The 24044-nt window shown below is 41.4% G+C and overlaps 1 protein-coding gene across 1 annotated transcript in view; it reads right to left on the bottom strand.

Annotated features, from left to right (window-relative positions):
- Window positions 1-24044, bottom strand: part of PKHD1 (PKHD1 ciliary IPT domain containing fibrocystin/polyductin) — a 235402-nt gene that overhangs the window by 18651 nt on the left and 192707 nt on the right. Inside the window, exon 60 of the mRNA XM_072926279.1 lies at window positions 8479-9484. Within this exon, the coding sequence (XP_072782380.1) occupies window positions 8479-9484 (1006 nt within the window). The remainder of the gene's footprint in view (window positions 1-8478; window positions 9485-24044) is intronic.

The raw sequence follows: 24044 nt of genomic DNA, 5'->3' as shown, positions 1-24044 counted from the left end.
AATGAATTTTTTATAATACATCAACTTGACACGCAATAGGGAAAACTGTAATAGATAAAAGCAAAGGAAAAGGGCACTGTCTTCTTCTGATAGGTCAATAGCAGCCAAGAGAGTCACTCATCCACTTTTCCTTCACTACCGTGCTCCTTTTCCATTTAATATGGACACCCAATTAATACCTCAGCACCATAGACAACCTCATTTTAGGTGAATTATAGCAATTTCTTCCCCCTTCTCCGAAATGAAAGTGATCACAATACATCATAGCATTGTGCGAATTAACGTTAATTGATTCGAGTTACCAAGCATTGATGGGCCACTTCTATAATCTGGTCCTTATTGGGAGCTGGAAGGGATGGAGGGAAGATTAGATTGCATCCCCCGTTGCTTTGACGACGGCGGTCACCTGATGGCTTGTTAGACAGTTGTACGCTTCTATTGCCGGCCCCAGTGGGGTCGTCAGTAAACTGGAGTGATGTCCAAACATCATTACACGCTGCTCCGATATTAAAGCAAAGGGATTAGCACCTTATTGCAGGCAACCTGGATTTGTCATTGTGCTGTCGTTATCCAATTTCCAGATGATAATGTGACTGTGGCCTGTGGGCACAAGGTCCTACAGCCAAACCAAGGTGCCTGCGTATGTATACATATATATATATTTTTTTTTTTAATACATACACACACACACACACTCATATACATATACACACATGCACACACTCATATACATATACACACATGCACACTACCTCACAAACAGCCAGCACCCCAAGCCATTTAACCCTTTGCTCACCAGATTCCTGCTAACAAAGCATGTGGAAGAATTTTTCCCCCTTTCCCATCAGATGTGCAGCGGAGGCCAAGAGCGCAATACGACAGAGTGGGCTGGCCTGGGAGCTGACACGGCCATCACTCACTTGAATGTCACAGCAGACAAGCTCTGCTGGTAGAGGTGACACCACTGACATGTTAAATAAGGCGGAGTGGGGACAGGATTGGTCCCTTGGAGACGTGGCCAGCAGCTCTTCTCTGCTGGTGCCTGTGTCGTGCAAATCATTGCTTATGTCACAAGTCCTGTTAGTTGTTAGGAGGGAAAATAAATTCATGTGTGACACGAGCAAGACGGGTTTTGTTTGACAGCACTGGGGTACCAGTGCTGGGATCAGATCTCTTTACAGTGCTGGAGAAGCATGGCAGGGACACTGCAGGATCTCCTGTACTTATCTGAACAACATTAACTTCTGAGGGACCACTGGAATAGAGAATAACTTACCTTGACCTGATCCTCTTAATTTTTACTGAGATGTATTAATACAAACCCTTCAGTTTCAAAGACAAAGACTGGTGGGGGGATATGTGGCAATTTATTCCTCCTTCTTCCCACAGACTCAAAGTCCTGTGCTCCTTTTCCCAAATCTCTCCTACCCTTTCCACCTTCCTCTTCCTCTGCTTTCTCCTGCTCTCCTTTCACCTTTTCTACCTCCTGCTTTTTTCCTGCAGAGGAGACAGCTGAGCTTTGGAAGGCCACTGTCAGAGCAAGCAACCAGAGCTACGTGAGGGGTAGGACTTCTAATTGCCTGAATCTTGCAATTCACAGCTGTCACCTTTGAATGGCAATAACAAATTCTTGGATACATTTACCATGTACACTCATACTAACAGAAATTTAGTTTAAAATTTAAGGCTTAGTGGTGAAATGTATCTTGGTGATAGACCCTCTAATCCCTGCACTGTCAGAAGGGTTCCTGCCCAGGACAGCAATGGTGAAAAAACATTATTATATTTATCTACTTTTATTGGAGAGGCAATGTGAAGATCCATGGAAGGTAGTTTGGAGATTTGCTTGGAAACTTGCAAGGGAAATGCTGGCTTCACACAAGGCTCATATACGAAGGGCTGCTTTTGGTATTTTCCCCTTCAAAACCAACCTTATGGACAGACATCATATTTTGTGCTTGTTTGGAACAGTCTGAATGAAAAACATTTCTGTTTAAGCTGCAATTCAATTACTCTATTGACATGGACTCAGGTCAAAAGATGCCTCCTTAGTTTTCCTTCCTTGATTTAAATATGAAGGAAAGAAAAGCTAAAACAGTATATCTAGGGCCTAATCTCTACATAATTAAAGACTTTTTGTAGCATCATCATCCCTGATATGACTGGGCCTTCCTTACATTGACAATTTGATGCCCAAATTCAATTTTACCAGAAGCAAAAAATTAGTAACAGATTAAAACTTCACTATTGTTCAGAGAGATAAATATTCTGTTGACACAAAATTCCTTCACATAAACTCTTTTTACATCCCTTGTCACCACCTTCACTGTGGGAAGATGTGCTTGAGTTTCTAAGTTCCCAATGACCACCCACCTCTTCTGTCCCATCCCACAACTATTAAGTTTCCCACTAGGAAAAGAATTATGAATTGACAATAAAAATTTCATCCTGATTCCAAAAGTACAACTTTTGATAAGGCAATTTTATATGACATAACACATCTTGTTCAAGTTTTAACCCCCACTTCATACACATGATATTTCTTATCCCATCGCTCCCATAAAGAACCCATTATAGAACCAGAATTTCCTCTGATGGAAAACCCTCTAGGTTTTTCATGTGGACTTTCCCACCATTTCACTAGACTGTAAAAGAGAAATTGGCCACCTTAACTATCCCCAAACAATTAAATAAATAAATAAATAGAATTCATAATATAGTTTTGGCCATGTGAGGAAAAAAATCAAGAAAATATTATTTAATGGAAATGTTAAATGTTCTTTTTCCAGTTCTATTGCAAGGCTCTTCCAGTTTATTATCTGAAGAGGAATCAGCTTCTGTTTTTAAATGTAAATTTACCTCTTGATGCCTTATATGCTTTTGTTCTTGTGCTGTCATTGTTCATTACTATCGAGAGATTCCTCACTGGTATTTACTCTTGCAACATATTTTCACAGATAGAATGATATCTTCCAGATTTGCTTTGCCAAGTTAAACAAACTCTTTACTAAATGGCTTTATGATTCTTTTCCTCACTTCTTAAAATAAACTGTTTCCATGATCATCTTAAATGTCCTTCCTTTTACTTACTTGAACTGAATTTGTCCTTTTTTGTACATCAGCTGTGAGTGAGTGGCACATTCTACATAAGTATATACCCTCTACACTGAATATCTAACCTGAATCTAACCCTCTGAATATCTAACCAAAACTTAAATAAGTTTAAATTAAAGGAGATTTTAAGCTTAGTTTAAGCTCCTGAGTATCATCGCTTCCACACTTTCACTTAAGGACTATAGCAGATAAAACCTTGAAATAACTTCAAGTGCTACAATATCTGCAGCTCTTGACATGGAGATTTTTAGCATCCTGCCTTTGCCTGCTCACTGGAGGAAAACTTGTACACTTGTACAGGAAAAATTGTCATGTCTTTTTTTCATAAAACCCTGTGCAATTCCAACAGCAGCCTGCCTGAAACCTGCACAAAAGTTACCAAATCCAAAAATTTTGGGGTAATGGGAGTCAGAATTCATCTAGTTTGAACTCCAGCCCTGCTGCCTGCATATGTGCTGTGTGACACAGAGAATTAGTTTTAATATCTCATTTAGTGCTCTGCATGGGAATTGCTGTTGGAATGAACTATTCTTTGATAATTTGCTTCCCTTTTATTCCTTGCTGTGAGCCTTAAATTTCCTGTACAAGCACCATTTTTCATATGCTACCTCAAACATAACTCTCAACAAAAAAATATTTCAGTTTGTATCCAGTTAAAAGTTGATCAAGAAGGAGCAAAGCACCCTGCAGTAGAGTGGGGATAGGGACTAAAGGCTTCTGGACAGAATTATATTCCTGATTTTATATAAAGGCACCTGCACAAAGACACACAATACATTCATCATTGTGCTTCTTGTTCTTTCATATTTATATTGATACTAGGAAGATTTTGCAAAACAGGGATTTCTATCTGTAAATACATCACAGTATCTATTATACACAGGCATTTTACTGGAAGATAAACTATGTGATAGACATCTCTGACTCTCCAGCTGTGCAACTAGCAGTCACAGTAATCACCTCTGTCTTCTCTTGACAAATTAATGAGCCATGCTTGAAGTGACCCTAACAAAGGAGTTAAATTAAAATCATGTATAAAAGCACTTCAAATCATAACAGACAAGCCATATTTTTTAAAGGCTTGGTAGTGTGATATACAGACCGTCTGACTAATACCTTACCACAACAGGGCTCCAAGGCTTCCCTTCAGCCTGGGCTGCAAATGAACATCCAGTCTGTGCTGATTAAAGATCTTTTTGCAGTTGTTGTTGTTGTGTTATAAAGCCATAAAATTATTAAGGTTGGGAAATACCTCTAGGATTATTTAGTCCAGCCATTAACCCAGCACTACTGTGTTCATCTCCAAACCATGTCCCCAAATAATTTACCTCTTCAAAACTTTCAGGGTGGTGACTCCACCCCTGCCCTGGGCAGCCTGTCCCAAGGCTTGGCCACTCTTTCAGTGAAAGATTTTTTTTCCCAATATCCAACATAAACTTCCCCTGGTGAAACTTGAGGCTGTTTTCTCTTATCCTATTGCTTGTTACTTGGGAGAAGAGACCAACCCTCCCCTGGCTCCAGCCTCGTTTCAGAGAATCATTGAGAATGATAGTGATGCAGGAAAATTCACTGGTTTGAGATAGGCCTGGCAGGAGTGCAAGTTCTATATATTTCTGGTGGCCCAACTGGGTTTTGCATAACTCAGGTGTGAAAATATTCCTCTTTTCCTTCCACAGAAAAATACACCAGAATACTTTGTCTGTACTTGTAATCCCAGCCCCATTATCTGTGCCTGTGCCAGCATGCGCTGCTTAAATGGAGACAGATAGACAGTGGGGACAGTACATGTCCCAACAGGAAAACCCTGATTTCATTTCACAGGTTATCTGTGGCTTTATTGCATCGGAAATGTCAGCCATGAGTAATTCCAGAAAAGCTATGACTGATGGGGAGCAATAAATAACAGTGCAGAGGAGCCCGAGCAGCTGAGGGTGGGTGAGTTCTGAGCCAGTCCTGTGATCTGGTGATGTGTGCTCTCTTCAATAAAGATCCCAGGTCTTCCCATAACTGGGACAGTGAATCCAAGGCTTTAGGCTAGCACTGCTCTTGTGTCTGTAGTAAAACAGCCTCCATCCTAGGGAACTCTCCTGATCCTTGCTGACTGGAATCTTTTCACAGAGTGTGCACGGACAGGAAGACAAAATGCAGCTGGGAGAGCAGTCCCAGTGTAGAGATGTCATTTCTGCCTGAAAAAAGGCAGCCTCGAGGTTTCCTTGCTGGCACACTGAAGATGGTGCTTCCCTCCTTTAAATGGTCTCTTGGGATCATGTCTTGGGGGTCATGTAAATCATGGAATGCTTTGAGCTGGAGGGGATCTTAAAGATCATCCAGTTCCACCTCTTGCCATGGGCAGGGACACCTTCCACTACCCCAGGTTGATCCAAGCCCCATCCAGCCTGGCCTTGGACAATTTCAGGGATCCAGGGGCGGCCACAGCTTCTCTGGGCAACTTCTGCCAGGGCCTCACCACCCACTGCGAAATTCCCAAATCATTTTTCTGCTGTCCCATTTCGCAGTGTCCTTCAATGTAACAGAAACAACCCTGCTCACAACAGTGATGTGCTGATCCAAAATACAGGAATAGCTTCAGAACTGGCCCTGATTTAAGATCTGATCTTGCACTTCAGTTTTCCTCATTGGGCTTAATGCAGCACCACAAAAAAAACCCAACAAAATCCCAAAACCAAAAGCACAAGAGCAAAACAAAACAAAACAAAACAAAACAAAACAAAAAACCCACCCAACCCAAAAAAAACAATAATAAAATCCTCCCCCCACAAAAAAAAACCCAACAAAACCCCAAACAAACAAGCAAACAACACCTACAGCTGAAACCAACAAACCAAAAACAAAACAACAAAGATTCCTACAGTCACAGACCATTGTCCTCCTCCTGTCTGCTTTTCCACCACGAACCACACAGTGTCTACTAGAAAAGTTAAGCATGTGAACAGAGTTTGTATCACTGGCAGACATCAGGATGGTCCATGGGTCAGCAATAGATGGGAGAGGATGTGGTATTAATTTCAGAGGGTATGTCTTAGACAAATCCAATTTCTTTCTTGCATAGATTGAGTATATGGATTATACTTATACTTGGATAAGCCTCAGTAGTGCACAACATCAAAAAATAACATTATGCAATATCAAGAGAGTACACAATAAGATTGCCAAACATCAAATCCTATGTCCCCTATTAAAAACAGATGGGATATTGCCTTTTTCATATTACCCATATGCTTTTAATACAGTTTCAGGATCTGATGCTGAAGCACACTGCTCTCTGCTCCCATCCCAGCCCTGCTCTTCACAACCTCCTCTGCAGATAAGGGCTGACATCTGGGCTGTGCAAATAGTGGCTGTAAGAGGCTGAAAAAAACAAGACAGGGACATAGGAAGGAGGGAGAGACAGGGTTGTTTGTTGCTGTGGAGGGGAGGGGAAAAAAAGACCTTCAAAAAGTGAGTCTTGGTATTGAATATCTATAAAATTTAGTAGGTGCAAAACTGACCAAGAACTCTGTAACTGGCAGAGCTCAAAAGGTAGCTCCAGTGGGAAATTATTGTAAAGCAAAGGAGTATGCTGTGTTGTTCTGTCAAAATGAGATGCAGGTCTGTTGCTGTATCTGTATGGAGATACAAATATAAAGCCACTACTGATAAAATGCATGGAAGTTTTTGTGGGTTGACCAACAGAAAAGTTAAACATAGGGGCCCAGCTCATGTGGGGTGCAGGATCTGAGCAAACAGAGGGCACTGGAAAGTCAGAAGTGAAAGGAATTAAAGAATATAGTGAGCAAACAGAAGACCGTGAGCTCTCCTGTTTCTGTTGGAGAATGGGCTAATGGAATAATTGAATTGTGCCAGTAGAAAATGGAATTTAATACCACTTTTTGCATTTGGCACCAATTCCACACAACCACAGAATACCAGGTTGGGAGGGACCTCAATGACGCTGTGGTCAAACCTTTCGTGAAAAAACCATGATCTAGTCAAGGTGGCCCAGCAACCTGTCTAGATGAATCTTAAAAATGTCCAAAGATGGGGACTCCACCAAAAAGGAACCTTAACTTTCAGTCATGCCCACTTCCAAACAGATTCAGAAAACAGAGAAAGGAAAGAAAGAAAGAAAGAAAGAAAGAAAGAAAGAAAGAAAGAAAGAAAGAAAGAAAGAAAGAAAGAAAGAAAGAAAGAAAGAAAGAAAGAAAGAAAGAAAGAAAGAAAGAAAGAAAGAAAGAAAGAAAGAAAGAAAGAAAGAAAGAAAGAAAGAAAGAAAGAAAGAAAGAAAGAAAGAAAGAAAGAAAGAAAGAAAGAAAGAAAGAAAGAAAGAAAGAAAGAAAGAAAGAGTTACCAGAACTCAAACCCTTTGATTTTTTTTCCAAAACAGACAGTGAGGTGATTTGATTACTTTGAAGGTATCTGGAGGAGGAGGAGGAGGAGGAAGAGTCAATGCCCAGAAAGCGACTGATGTAAAAGTGGAGGAAAGAAACCAGATCCTCTCATGGGAATCTGGAGGTAGAGGGTGACAAGAGGAAATGGGCAAGTATTTGTGACAGAAAGAACAGGAATTGGATCCAACATCTAGGCACATGTTCAGGTAGTATTGGATGTGTCCAGCTCCTGTATCATCAAGACCGGATGGATTTATAGAATTTTTGGTAAAAAGAAAAGTCAACACTAAGGCATCAAGGTGAAGAGTAGTGGCTTGTATCCTGCATGACATTGAAGAAAAAGATTAAACAGATGTTTGTGGTCTTAAATTTTAAAAGTATATTAATAAATGTTTAGATCTTCAAGATATTTAAGGCAACAACCCATCTTCAATAAAGCATCCCTGCTGCCACATCAATCTATAAACTTTGGTAGATTTAATTGTTTAGTTAAGAGCTATGATAGCCTGAACTAACCCAATTCTCTGAAGTTTCAAAGCAGACTTCCAGGAACTCTGTTCCTTATTTAAGGCACCACTGACATCTCTGCATTCCAGAGGCTCATGAGCACCAACAGAAAAGCATGGTAATTGATACTTGGGAATCCAGCTACTACTTGGGCATAGCTCTGACATCACAGAACCATGGAATGGTCTGGGTTGGAAGGGACCTTACAGGTGATCGCGTTCCACCCCCTGCCATGGGCAGGGATACCTTTCACAAGACCAGGTTGCTCCAAGCCTTGTCCAGCTCAGCCTTGGACACTTCCAGGGATGGGGCAGCCACAGCTTCTCTGGGCAAATCATGGAAACTTTATAACCTATTTCAGCACGGTTAGTATATTTCAGTCAATGGAGAACTTAATAAGTACATCAAGTGCATAAAGTGCCTCACTGCACTTAAATCAGTATCTGGTGATGATACACCTGCTACTTACCTACTGTTACCTTCTCCTGGGGACAGCAAAGCAGACTGAGTCACCATTAAGGTGTCAACTGGCAAGCCAAGGCCACTCTGAAGGTCTCCAGTCTGATGAGTGTTGATAATTGTTCTGGCCAAACTCTTTAGGCTGTCACTTGTCAACTCATTTCTTGGATGACCCGGCAGATCACCAAGCTCAATGATCAGCACTCTTGATGGACCAGCCCCATCAGGTGGATGCAGAGCCTGAGTGCTCCCTGGTTGTGTCCCCTCTTCCTGTGGGCTGTATCTGCTCTGAAAGGCTGTGCAAAATGCCATGTTAGGGCAGTGATATTTCTTTTTGCTGGCATTGGCTGAGATTACCTGCAAAGTGCTTTCACTTCCCAGCACATTGTAGACCACTCTAACTTGGTCGTGACCAATCTTCAAGAAATCAGCCAATCGACATGTTATGGTTGCCTCACGCACTTCCCCAGCAGCCTCAGTTACAGTGAAAGCCACAAGAAGGGAAAGGCCAGCAACTATTTCCACAGGTTCCTTCTCATGGAGGAGAACATAGAGAAGGTTGTCCTCAAAGCTGAAGTAATTGGCTCCTGCCCCTGCATCCAGTGAAAAAGAAGATGGGGTTGGAGAGACATAATCCCCTTGGATGAAAACACGAAGGCTGAGTGGTTCAGTGAAGAATATGGCAAGGGGCAGCCTGGTTGTGTTTTGGCCACTCAGAAGGTAGAGTCTGAAAGCCAGAGGTGCAAGGTCTGGGAAGCAAACTGTGGTGAGTTTGGTGGAGGGCAGAATAGAGAACAAAGTAGAACGATGCTCTGCAGGGTAACACAAGGAATGTGAGGTCTCATCAGTGAAGGTGTCCATAAAGCTGCCAGTCATTGTAACCACTGGGAACAGTCTCTGGCTGTCCACACTGGAATCCAAATTTTCTAAGATGACAAGTGCATGATCTGTCTGTTTGCAGAAGTAGCCTTGTATGGAGGGCTTGAAGAGGCATTTACTGTCATCTCTGTAAATTCCTGGAAGAGAATAAAGGGAGATGGGGAAAAAAAATTAATTGTTTCAGAAATCATCTCAAAAATTTTTTAATAGCTCCTTGGTTTCCCATTCCAAATTTAAAGTCACTTTGTCAGTGTTAAAATTTTACATAGTTTTAAGTGAAGCCTGGACACCAAGGGATATTAAATAGGTAGAAACTGCATCTACTTCTAGATGTCCTGGAGTTGAAGATCGTTGAGGACTGAAAACAAATGACAGAGAAGCATCACATATACCTACCTTGTTCTTTCTACATATCAAACTATAGTATCCATTGAAAGAGCATACATGCAAGACAGATTTGTCTGACCCAGAACTTTGTCCTTGTGCCTTCTACATTTTCCCTGGTCCCAAGCCTGTAGCAGGGCGATGAATCAGGGCATGACTGCAAGTCTTTACAAAGATAATTTAACCCTACAAAATGCTGTCTTATTCCACTCACAGAGACTGCACTTCAAACAGAAAACATTAGAAAGGACCAGAACATCATTAATCTACTCCAGTGTTGAATCACCTCATTGAGTGAGAAGCTGGAAGAAACAATCAGATTCAGATACCTACAAACATAGGACACTCTGACATGTGTTCCAAATGCTCAAACTCCCACTGTAGTCAGCTGAGATCTGGAATTTCAACTATTTGCTCACAGGCAAAGATTTGTTTAGGATGTCTTGAGGTACCTGAGACATGTGATACAGGGTCTGTAGAAGACATATGCCTTGCTATGATACCCCACAGCATCAGAAATAACACTAAACACACATTTGTGTAACTGAAATGCACCCAGTTCCCCAGCCATCTATACAAAGCAGTTTAAAACCAATGAAATTCACCCTAAAGTACTTCTGTTTAGTCATGTGGATTACATTTTACAGTCCTATAATTTTGTTTACCAGAGGTGGGATCCTGTGACTTAAACACAAATGCAGAGTATCACCTGGACTTTTTTTGGTAGCTGCAACACCTGTAGATGTAACACACAATGAATGGGAGTGCAAAAGCCATTTTAGATAACACTTTGTTCTTTCACTGAATGTAACAGAGGTGAAGATCCTTACACATATCTCAGGATTTCCCACTAAATCCCCTCCCTAATGCCTCTGCAGACAAGTCAAGAGGATCCTTCTACAGAAGGCTCTAGAGAAAAGAGATGTAATCCACACAGTTTTCTGAGTTAGAATCAGAGACCCACAGAAAGGTTTGGGTTGTAAGGTTGGACCTTAAATATCATCGAGTTCCAGCCCTCCTGCAAAGGACCACCTTCCACTAGACCAGGTTGCTCAGGCCCCCATCCTACCTGTCCCTGAACACTTCCAGGGATGGGGAATCCACAGCTTCTCTGGGCAACCAATGCCTCAACACCCTCACAGTGTTTTTTGCAATATCAAATTTAACCCTACCCCTGTTAGTTTGATGCCATTCCCCCTTGTGCTGCCACTCCATACCTTTGTCAAAAGTCCTGAAAGGTGCTATAAGTTTGCAGTGTTCTCCATCTGACTAAATACAAGTCTCTGCTTTAAGATGAGAGATATTGTGCCTCAGGCTGTAACAATGAGATCACCACTGATTATAAAGAGAGAATAAAAGTAAATGAGTTCAGATACAGGCACCAAAATATAAACATTTCTGCCTGGAGCATCTTAGAAAAAGAAGTGGTTTCTGTTTTTCCTTCCTCTCTTCAAAATAAAATCAAAGGAGGAATTTGCTGCTGTAGTCAGAATTCTCCTTCCCTCACCTAGCCTGCTCCTTCCTTAGTCAGCTGTGCTCACAAATGTGTTGGGCAAAGCATGGCCAATGTCCAAACTGACTCTGTGCTCCTCATTCAGCACTTGGAGACATGTATTCAGTTCACATAAAGAATAAGGGACAGCAACGTCCTTGAGAGTCACAAACTCTCATTAGAACAAAAGGACATCCCTTATCAAGGACACATTATGTGAAAATTTCTGTTAGATAAAAGTAGCAGACTCCTAAAAAAGAAATGAACTATGAGAAATGTTGGATGCGGCTCTGGTCAGCGTGGTGCAGTGGAAGGTGTCCCTGATGGGAGGAGTTCTGGAACTGGATCATCTTTAAGGCGGCTTCCAACCCAAGCCATTCTATGATTCCATTAAATAATTCTGGGTTCTGCCTTTAGTTACATCTCAAAGCCTGCATCCTGTGGGTTCTCACCTACTATGTATTTCCAGGGGAATCATCGTGTGCAGCCCATGGTCTGTGAACATTCCCCAGAATGAGCTGTCCCTCTGCACGTCCCTGAGGGAAGCAATGGAATTACATAAATGTTGAGCTCTGCTCAGAGAGGATGTCCAAGTCGATCTGTACAAACCCCCCTATTTTTAGATACCAGCTTACAAATTTGCTTCCCTTTTCTTGCTTTTCCCTGGCTTTTTTTTTTTTTTTTTTTTTTTTTTTTGCTTTTCAGTGTAAGCATTTTGCTGTAGTATTTTGCTGTCAGTCTGTGCTGGAGGCAAAAAGAGAGTGAGGGACAACTCTGTTCAGAAGAGAAGTGGAAATGCTGTGCTCAGAGACATTGGAATTGTCCCGGAGCGCTGGGAGGACGCGCTGTGCTGCCAGCAGCCTGCCACAAAGGCTGACACATCTCATCCACGGCTCTCCTGGAAACACCCCATCTCCCCCTGGTGACATTTCTCGTGTCTACAAATGGGATTTGATGATATTTCATGATTTCTCAGAACTTTCCGTAGCTCTGCCTGCCTTGCAAAGGGGGCTGGCTCGGTTTCCTGCACACACTCACACCCATGCACGCACACGCATCGTTGCTTGTCTTCTTCCAAATGGCCTTATCTGCCAGTCACAATTTCTGCAGCCTGCAATTTCGATCACTTTTAAATGAAACCCATGCTGGCCTTAGTAATCATAATGTCATTTACAATTTACCACAAAACACGTTTATTCGGTTAGTAGCACATTGGAGAAAGAGAACTCCATATGAACTCGCCACTGAAGCCCTAATCTGATTATTTCCTCATGAAAATCCAAGCAGGGGTGCTTGTAAGAGGGGTCTGAGAGGAGAAGAAAAAAGTGAGTCCTGGCCACAGCTGACTATGATAATCAATGCGAACAGATAAGTGACGCCGCATGTCATGGCCAGCAGCTAATCTGCCCCAGGGCTTTCCTCTAAAAAAGGCCAGAGTGGACAGGACTTAATAAATACTGAGTGACCACTGAATATTGAACTGACATGTGCTATTTACATTGGTGATGAACAATAGCAGTGATAAATTCCAGAAGCATCCCCCTGCCATGGGTGAAATTGGATTACACAGGTTCTATTTGTATGTGTTTGCACACACACACGTGTGAGAGAGGGAGAAAAAAATGGGGAAAAAAGAGTCAACCATAGTCCTTAGAAATGTGTGGGAAAGATGGAGAAGATATCCACATATTATTGAACTTCATGCTGGGATCTTGTGCACCCAGGCAGAGGAAGGGGACACATATGCTTTGGGCTCAAGAATTCACCTGTTTGTCCTGCTCCACACAGGAAGAGAGAGAAATGATACATGGAATGTGTGTGTGTTCACCCTCTGTAGATAATTCCTCCACCTCAGCAAGCAGATTTTGCTTTCTGCATGTTCCACCCATCATCAAGGCAAATTTATTATTTATTTATATATATAAACACATCAGCACATACATCTAGATGAGATTTTAGCACTCAGGTTGCTTCTAGGGCTCCTGACAAATATTAACTTTGTGTCAATATTTGTCCTTCCTGTCGTGAAATGAGGATTTTCCACCTCATTTCACATTTGAAAAGAATAATGCGCCGAGGGGGCCCTCTTTGCTTAGGAAAAAAGCCTCCACTACTACCACCATCACCACATCATATCCTTTATTTAGAAAAATGGAGAGAGGTGGAAGGAGAGAAGAGCATTTTTTAAAATAGATGTTCTGACTTAAAGGCACATAGAGTCCTTTACAAGTCTCCTGCCTTTTCCCTTGTTCCCCAATGCCAAATAAATAAAATAAAATAAAATTCTACATTTAAAATTGAATGAAATACATCAACATTAATGATTTTTCCCTTCAGGTTAACACTACCATTTGCTTCAATAATTTTTACCCATTTCGTGATAGATTCCACAATTCATGGTACAAAGAAAAATAGAGTCTGTTTTCTGTTTTCTGACAAAAACAAAAGGCAATGTCGGTTTTTTATCAAAATAAAATAAATCTCCTACAATTTTCTTTCCATCTGACTGCATTTGCCCGTCAGTTATTTCTAATTTAACTACAATTATAGCTACAAAAATATAAAAAAAGCAAGGAGGAGAGGAAGGGGGAGGGGAGAGATAAATGGGACACTGTTTAGAAATTGCGATTCATTGGCCTTGGGCTGGCCAGCAAATATCTTTGCTGGGAGGGAAATATTCATCAGCATTAACTGTTCCTTTTGACCTGCTGACATTCAAATGGGAAATAAAGCAGGGGAAAAAAAGAGCCCAGGAATAGCACTTTGGAAATCCAGAAAAGGTAAATTATTCTGAGTTCAGTTACCGAGGAAGGCATAGAGGTACTAATTTGTGTACAAATGTGCTGGTTTTGGTTCAGGCAGAGTTAACTTTCTTTGCAGTAGCTATTTTGGATTGTGTTTTGGATTTGTGCTGAAACTGGTGTTAACAGCACAGAGATGTTTTCATTATTACTGAGAGGGGCTTGCACAGAGTCGAGGCCTTTTCTGCTCCTCATCCCACCAGTGAATGGGCTGGGGGTGCACAAGGATTTGGGAGGGGACACAGCCAGGACAGCTGACCCCAGGTGACCCACAGGATATCCCAGACCATGTGGGTTCATGATGAGCATATAAAGCTCAGGTAAGAAGAAGGAAGGGGAAGATGACATTTGGAGTGAGGGCATTTGTCTTCCCAAGTCACTGTTACCTGTGGTGGAGTCCCACTGGAGCAGCTGAACACTCCCTGCCCATGGGAAGTGGTGAATGGTTTGTTTTGTTTTGCCTGCTTATACAACTTTTACTTCCCCTGTTTAAAGGTCTTTATCTCAACCCCCAAGTTTTCTCCCTTTTACCCTTCCAGTTCTCTCTCCCATCCCACCAGGGTTGAGTGACTGAGGGGCTCTGTGAGGTTGAGCTGCCAGCTGGGGTTAAACCATGGGAACATACACACACACATAAATATGTACTCATAGCAGGGACCATGTAAATAAAAATAGAGTGACTGCTTTAGGCAGTTAATTCTTTATTTTAAAGAAAATTATTTTGGAAGGAAATGAGTCTCATAACTTCACTCTTTGTGGGGGTTTATACTCTCCTGTTTATCGTTCTTCTATAAAAAACTTTGACACCCCCTCCAGCCAATTTTAGTCACATTTGTGGACTCAAAAATACTATGTTCCTTCAAGGTTTATAAAAATAGGTGCCCAAGCAGAGAAAAGACACTTATTGCTGCTTCCTTTGAATGAAGCTCAGTAGTAAAACTCTCTTCTTACACAGATCTTCATTCACCCTTCCCTTTCACATGCAAATCCAAAGAAGAACAGGTGTAGTACATGAAATATTTTATCTTGGATTCATTCTGTGCATGCTTTGATATGGCCACACACATTGAAACTACTTATTCTCTGTAAAAACAAGTGTTATTTCCCTCTTTCATACAGTTATACATTTTTATGTTTGCATCAACCCTTCAGAGCTCCCCATGCCTGAAAGGGAAGGCACACATTATAGAATGCAATATATCTGTCCCAGTCATGAACAAAAAATTACAGTTTTCCAGTTCCCAGAAACTATAATAATAACTCATTCTTGACCTCAAAACATCAGTGCACAAGTAAAGTTTTAAAAAGAGAGACCAGCAACTCTCTGAGGTCAGAATGCTCTCCAAGAGGGATCAAAAAGAGTATGGGAACAAAGCATTTGTATAGCAATGTTCACCCAAAATGCTCCTCAAGCTCTCAGTGATTTACAGGTCAGGAACCCCTTGAGTCAGAGAGGGTTGGTCATTGTTGGTCTTTGTATTTGAGAGAAAACACCAAACTTGTCTCACAAACCCACAGAAAGCTGGGGAGGAGAATAATAACCCAGCCAGGAGAAAATATCTTGATTCCTCTCAAAGAAGGTGGGTGAGTAAATCTGGAAGGGCCCTTTAGTGAGGTTGCCCACACCAGGTTGGATAAAGGAATTTTCCTTATAATTCCACAAATCTTCTGGATTACAAGGTGCCACACTTGGAATACTTGTGTTCAGAAGAATCAGCAGGAACTGAGCTGCTAGAGCATTTTATTCATCAAAACTTATAAAATAACCAGTGCCAAGTCAGGTTCTAGTCCCTGAGGCCAGCTGGCATAGCACTTCCATAGTATTAAAGCCACGGACCTCCAGAAGACAGTGATCACCTCCAAACTTCATTTTTGAACTGGCTCCTGACTCGTGATAATTTTTGGAAAGCACACAGGAGATATTTTGGGCACTTCTGTGTTGGCTGGGACAAAAGTGGGTTTGGAGCTGTACTCTTCATATAATAGGAAGCTCCAGTGTCCATACTCCAGTGCTAATGGACTGGGTAGAGACCCATTCCTGCTACTGTCAGACCTGGCCCAGAGCAGCTTGTCCATAATTTTACTAAACTTACTAATCAGAAAGACAGAATTGGGAAGGATTTTTGTCTGCATTATGATTAATGATTTGGGAACTTTGGTCATTTTAGTGATCCTGACAACAAAAAGCTTATAAGAATGCTTATTTCAGGAATAAATCCAATGCAGTGACAAAAGCATTACCAGATATTTTATTGTGCATGGAGACAAAAACAACCCAGACTGGAGCTTTTAGATGATCTGATGAAGCAGGTAAGGCAAACAAGCTATTCTTCAAACCTATTGAAGTCACTAACCACCATCCAAAAAGCCAGTTCTGAGTAAGATGGGTCATGTCTCCCAGGAAAGACAAATAAAAATTCAAAGAGAAACATCTTTTCATCCCTATTATATCACCTTTGAAATAATTATTTCACTGTTCCACAAGTATCAGTTCTTTTCTTGTGTCGTTACCAAAGCTTTTCCCATCTTTTTCCCCTTGAAGATAATCCTGATTTCCTTTAGGTGTTTTTAAGAGGATTCTTCTCTTCTCCTGACCAGAAACCTGACTGACTGAAGCTTTAGTTGCACCAATACCTGTGGCTCAACATAAAGGTGAGGGGCAGCAAACAGCAGAGCTTTTGCTGACACAATTCCAGTCACCATCTCTCTGGTCTAGGAATGATGAAATTTCTACCACCACCACCAACACCTGAAATCAGAACAGCAATTTTGTCAGATGCTAGACCTAAAAATGAATGTGGCTGTGGCACACACTGCTCTGAGCTGTGGATATAATGAGTTTTGAATGGGAAGTCCCGGACACAATAAATCTGTGCCATATGTGACCATTTCCTGTGTCAGTTCCTTTCTCATAACCAGTGGAGGCTTCGCCCTCCCCCTCACTTTCCCTTTCATGACCCCACACCAGGGCTCTGAAATCTTTCAGGGTTGCTTTTGGGCCCCAGGCCTTTCCACAGCAGTTGCATAAATAAATGAGTTTGACAGCAAACATCATAATGGTTACGGTAATTTGTGCTCCACACAAGTGCTTGTGCTACTCGCAGGAGAAACGGGGGAGGAAAGAGCTTGTTTTGTTACCACAAACAAAAGTATGTTCTCTGACAAGTGGTGAAAGAATTAGTCAAATAAACTTGAACTCTATTCAGACCATCACTGTTATGGATGGGGAGGTTCTCAGCTTCTCTTTCCCTTCCTGGCCAGCAGTCACTGTGAAGACAAATCATCCTTTTCTTGTGCAAAAATAAAGTTTGGGTGTAAAATGAACTGCCTCAAAATAAAATTTTCAGAGAACTCCACTTTACTGCTATTATTATTATCATTACTTCCCAGTGAGAACAGTTCTTTGGTCCTGGGAACGGATTCACAAAGAGACTGAGTGACTTTCTTTCTTTCTTTTCTTTCTTTCTTTCTTTCTTTCTTTCTTTCTTTCTTTCTTTCTTTCTTTCTTTCTTTCTTTCTTTCTTTCTTTCTTTCTTTCTTTCTTTCTTTCTTTCTTTCTCTCTTTCTCTCTTTCTTTCTCTCTTTCTCTCTTTCTCTCTTTCTCTCTTTCTCTCTTTCTTTCTTTCTTTCTTTCTTTCTTTCTTTCTTTCTTTCTTTCTTTCTTTCTTTCTTTCTTTCTTTCTTTCTTTCTTTCTTTCTTTCTTTCTTTCTTTCTTTCTTTCTTTCTTTCTTTCTTTCTTTCTTTTTCTTTTCTTTTTTTCATTCTGTCTTTCCCCATCTAAGTTATAAAAAAATGTTAAAATCTTACTTGCACCTGCCTTGGCTGGAGGTTCAGTCCAAGAGCCTGTGCTCATAACAGAAAGGATCACAAGCACAAGAGTCCCTGTGACATTATTAGGGTGATTTTCAGCAATATTAGTCCTGTATGGGCTGTGGACTTGAATCTTAAAGCAGAAGGATTTCATTATGGGTACAGACAGCTATATTATGCCATGACATATTTATGACAATGAACAGTAATGGGAGGCAAGTATTTTAAGCCCTGGGAGTCGAAATTAATCTGAGAGCACAGTGCAGAATCTGAACACCTATGAAAACATATTGCAGAGCTAAAATTTGAGACACAAAGGCTACAGTCATTATCTGAGCACATAGAAAGGATTCATCACATTAATTCTAGCTGCCTAAATGTTAAGCATCTAGTCTAAGCTAATTGTCTGGTCTAAGCTGTTCATCCAGATAATAATCATTAGAAAGGGGGAGAGGAGAGACTTTCGGAGGGTCATTCATTCCTGCTTTTCTTTGGATGGATTGTATCACTTCTGGAGGTATCTGTCTCTGCTGACTGTGTGTGGAATCTAGACACAGATTTTGGACTGCAGGCCTGTCTTTAGAATCAGAGCATCACCAGATCATTACGTTTGGAAAAGATCTCCAAGATCATCAAGTCCAACCTTTGGCCAATCACCACCTTGCCATTAAACCATAGCACTAAGTGCCAGTGCCATTGGGTAAAATGAGCCCAAGCACTAATGATGTTGCTAATGAGGCTTGTGGAACAGCCAGGCCAATCCATGTTCATATTTTGAACTAAGAGGGAAATGACAGCTCTGTACACACTTCTAAGTAGCCATCTTCTCCAGTTTTGAATGAGAGGAAAGAGAGTAAGGAGGGAGATGAAGTCACTACCATCAATCTAAAAATTAGAAGGAAACTCCCCTATCCCTGACAGAGACATAAACAAGCTACAAACACATTTTTGAGGAAGACCCTGAAAAAGACCAAACTCTGAATTTGGCTTTTATTCCAATATGTGCAAGGTGCGGTCACCTTGAAAACCGAGGCTCTGTCTGCTCCTGAACAGTGCAGCTCACACAAGAAACAGAGGGGGCCCTCAGCAAAATACCTTGGAATGCCCAAAATTAGAGAACTTATCCAATAAGAGTTGAGTAAATAGAACAAGACCCTAAAAAATTATTTCTAACCTCTGGAACCAACATGGATGCAGGAACAGAAGCACACCACTTCCGAAAAAGCAAACGTGTCTGTCAGCATAATCCTAAAATACCATGCCTACAATGAGTCTTGGGAGAAAAAAATTGGTCAGAAGAGATTTCCAGATGTCATATATTTCAAACTACTCAGAGCAAGGCTAACTACAAAGTTACATCAGACTTCTGAGGGCTTTACCACAAATCATACCACATCTACATTTTCGGCTTTTAGATTTCATGGGACAAAACTCCCAGGTTAGAGTATTTCCAGAGGAGCTGCCAGGGTTGAAAATTACTTGGAGAAGATCTGTGACCCAATGACACATTCATTCAGAACTTCAGATGCTTTCAGGATGGTTTGAAGAAGCTTTGAGGGTTGATTTTGGAAATAGATTTATACTCATGTGTGGCTCTTTTAGGTAGTCCAGGTTCTGTTCCTTGCCCCATCCCAAGCCTTCTGGACAGCTCCAACAGAAAAGGAGTACATTTGGAGATGGAATATCTCCTGTACTTTACCAGACAGTGTTCTTTATGTTCATATAAAGGTGAATGCACAGAGTCACACTGACCCTGGTTGTGTGGTGTGATGCCCATGTAGAAAAATAATCAGTGTATGGGTGGAGCACTGAAATCACCTACCAGTCCTGATTTCCCTACTCTAAGTACTAAGGATCACTTCCTTTATATTTGATTCCAGACTTACTAGCAAGCTGTTTGAAATTTCAGACAGCCCTTGGAGTTATTTTGGCCAGGGAGTATATTTAAAACTCATTGTGCCTAATGTTGTCTTTCTACAATTGAGAAGTAATCAGGGAAGACGTGAAAATAAATAGACAAGTGAGAGGCAAAATGAAATATGAAGTGGCTAGAAAGGAGTCTGCTCTCTAATGTATTTTTTCAGCTTATTATTCTAAAAGCCCAGAGCAAAAGAGTAGCTTTGAAGAGTCTTTTGTTAATAGTGGAAGGGTTGTCTTTATATTTTTCTTAACTTTTTATTTATTAACCATGCTGCACAGTGTACTTCCACAAGTGATGGCCAAGTTTCAGGTTTCAGGGACTTGTTTAGTCTGAAAACATCCCCGGCTGCAATGGGAAGCAGAAAAGAGAAGTAACAGCCCGTTGCCTGGTGTTAGAAGGAAGTAAAACCGAAGCCCATTTGTTCTCTGCCTTTCCCTGTAATTTCTGGTGGCTGAGCTTGCAGAGGTTTGGATGTCCCTGTTAGGATGGTTAAAATGCATTCCCAGCAGGCCACTTCCTCAGGTGGTCTAGCTGATGACAGCATGAAGCCAATGTAAAACAGCTGATGTCTTGACCCTATCTGACAATAAAATTACAGAGCTGCATTCCTACACCGGGCAATCCTCCAGATCATTGTGGAAAATAGAAAATAAATGTTATTGAGGGCACTTACCCTATGCTCAAGCCCTAAACGATGACAGTTGATAACATTTTTGAGACTCTTGGTGTTGGGGCACTATGTGTTTATTTATCATTGCTGTCATTATGGGGCTAAGTATAAAAATATTCAGTTTCTTCAAAACTGTCAGGTGAGAAAATATTATCTGTGCACAGGAGACCAGAGACATGTATTAGGCAGATTTGCTTCTTTGAGAGTTTTTAATGTTTTAGCACCAGGATTAAAAAAAAAAAAAAAAAAGCCCTGATACTGTGTTCAATAGGCAGAACAGTTCAGGATTCTCCAAGGCTTCTTAGCTCAGACACCCTGCTGGAATTTAAAGGATGCCCTTCATGTATAACAGTTTACATTAATCTAACTTTTATGAAGAGAATTGTCAGCATGGACAATTTTGGTCTGGTTTTTTTTTTTTTTTTTGGTATAACACCTGCTTTGCCAGACACACCCATCAGACAAGCCCAAGCATGATTTTTACTTGTTTATTCCATGGCATAAAAAATATCAGAACACATTTAATTTTCTGGACACACCAGTTGAAAACCTCAGTTGAAAAGCTGTCAGCAGGCACCTCCACAAGAATTTCTGCTGGTTTGGGCCACTAGGGAGTGTCTTTCAGGGCCATGAAGAGTCAAGATGTTTTGGAGAGCCTTCAAAAAGCCCATCTGGCAGGGTTTGTTCAGTTTTCACAAGTCTCATGTGGCAGTCACAGAGGACAGCTGTATGAAGACTTGTAGATTGTATTTGCATCCCACTAGGATGGAAAGGCTCATTTCAGAGTCAGAGTACACACAGTGCTCAGTGCTAATTACCAAGGCTAATCCAGCAGGTAGAAAACTGGTGCAAGCCATTTCCAAACCTGTATTGCCTTATCAAGACAATCTGGGCTACAACCACTCTCCATGAAAGCCACAGAAATTCTGTTTACATGTAGTTTCCCTTTCCAACCCAAATCTTTCCCAAAAGAGTGGTACTTTATGTCAAGCACGTGTTGTCAGTTGTCAAAAATGGATTTACATTTGCTTGCATGTTGTGTTTCCCTGGGGTCCCCAAATGCTAAATAATGCTGGCAACACTACAGACAGTAACCTGAACGTCCAACCAGAAGGATGTGCTGTGGAAAACATCCCTGTGCTGCCAAGGACATTGAAGAGAGGAGGAATATAAGGGAATCATGACTTTTTTTTCCCCTTTTGCTCTCCATGTTTCACAGGGAGCAGGAGCTCAGACAGGGAGGCCTCAGAAGTAGATGTCTGAATTTAATAAAACTGTCTGGGGGGAGGGAGCAGGGAAGAGAAGATCACAGAGATAAGGGAGGGAGAGAAAGGAAGACAGGAAAAGAAAGGACATTACAGCTGGCTGGTGATGGCTGTGCCCTTTCAGACTCAAGTGAGGGGAAGTGAAATATTTGTTTAAGAGGTAGGACACCAGGTCATTATGGAAAGAATGGGAAATTAAAAAAAAAAAAAAAAAAAAAAAAGAAAAGGATATTTAGTGGTTTGGGCATATATTTCCATGCTACTGTAATGAGGATAGGCCAAAGGCAAGGGAAGACAAGGATAATGGCAAGATGCTACAAGGTAATTAATAGGGCTGCTGGATCTCATCCCAGTTTTGGGGATTATTGAAATGACCCTTTAAATTCAGTGCAGCTACACTTGCAGTATGCAAGAAGTTAGACCCCTGTTTAGGAAACAAAACCACAGGGTCTCTTTGCTTCCCCACTTCTACAACATTTTTCCTGTTTCACCTTGTAGAATAAAAGTTAATTGAGGGGAGCAGGGAGAAGGAGGAAGCTCATCTCATCCCTACTGACACAGCCCTCTCCAACAAGGTACCAAGTTTACTTCCTTAAAGAAAAAAATAACAAATGCACTGCCAAAGCTCCCATCCAGGGATGTTTTTTTTTGTTGTTTTTTTTTTATAAGATTCTGTTTGTTAGAAAAACCAAAAAAGGACACCAGAGGGAAAATAAATGCAAATACATTTTTAATGCATGCATTTAATTTTCAGAACATGGTGGGCACTTCATTGCTGGGTGCTGGAACTGCAAGGGAGAATTTATCTAATCAGTCCTCCGTGTCCCTGCTTCATTGACATAATGTGGTCCTGCCGATTAAAGCACTCGAATCTCTGCCTTTTCCTTCTCTTTCATAGTAAAATTATTGATGTGCTTTGTACAATGTGTAATTGCCATTATTGTATATGTGCCTGGAGCATGTGCAGAGCTGAAATTGAAATAAATAAGCAAACAAAAATCATACGATAGCGAGTCTCTGATGGTATGGTGGGGGTTGGTGCCGAGGTATCACAAGCTGAAAATAGGATTTCATACTGCTGTGACTGGTTTTGATAAAGTGAGATTTGATAAGACTGGAAGAAATGCTGCTGTGATCCTCCAGCCTGACCTCTTCTTTTCTTACAGCACAGATCCCCAGTAACCACCCAAATCAAAGAGCCTCTTTTAGCATCCTGGGTCTGAGACTCACCATCCAGTGATTTCACCAGAGCACCCCTGATTTGCATCACCTGAGGATCTCGCCCAGTATCACACACTCACTTTTGCTCCATCTCTTTCTCTCTCTCTCATGGACATGCAGTAGATTTGTTCTTTAATTTATGCAAGCAAGGCACAGAATACATTTCAGTAACGCCAATTAGATACGCACTAATTTCTTCTCTGTGAAATAGCAGTAAGTAATTAATCAGAATTTTGATCACAACTCAGTTGGCAATTCTAATTGCACTTGTCATTTTCACAGCAAATACAGAATCATTATCTTTTTCGCAAAGTCCTCTCTTCCTAATCATCCAGGGGTGCTAGAAGCAAAACATTTCCAAGAACTAGATATTTTCTCTATCAACCAGCAGCCCTAATACCTTTGGACTGAGGGTTAGTGGGTTCAGTCCATGGCTGTGTTTTATTTCAAGATTCATCATAATTTTAAAGGGAATAGCTGGTGGCAGGCTGGCCGCTTGCCTGGGGGAGGGGGGTTTCTGCCTCATGAAATTATGAGGAAGGATAAAAGCTAGCAGCTCACTCCATTAAAAACCTTCTGGGAGAGCACTAAAGGCGCCTGACCTTTGCAGGAGCATCCAGCAGGCATCCGAGGGACATGTGGACATTGATCAGGTCTGTGCCATCACAGCCCCGTGACATCTCACAAGCACCACATCCCATCTCACCTCCAGGCACTTCCAGCCACCCCAGAAGCAAACAGGATGATCAGGGGAGATCAATACCCCGTGTTTCACCAAAGCAGTGCTTCCCTGGCTTTTTAGAGATTATCCTGACGGTTTGTGCAAACTGACAGTTCCAGTCTGGAGCGAGAACAGGTTAACATTATCTGCCTGGATGGTGCTGTGGCTGGGGGTCTGTGAGATAGAACTCCCCTTTGCTATGCTCCAAAAGGCTGTCAGTGAAATACTCCTCAGATGGCTTAGAGGAAGGAAGAGAGCGGGAAGAGAAAGGGAGATTTATCTTTTAGAAGCTGAGTCCTACAGAGATCTACAACAGATCCAAACTCCAATTCCAGCATGGCAATTCACCTCCTCCTCCTGCTGGAAATAAGGGTTTCCAAGGACCTGACAACTACAGTCCAATTTAATACT

Source organism: Taeniopygia guttata, chromosome 3 (genome assembly GCF_048771995.1).
Source record: "Taeniopygia guttata chromosome 3, bTaeGut7.mat, whole genome shotgun sequence".
NCBI lineage: Eukaryota > Metazoa > Chordata > Aves > Passeriformes > Estrildidae > Taeniopygia > Taeniopygia guttata.
This window is presented reverse-complemented; position numbering and strand designations above follow the sequence as displayed.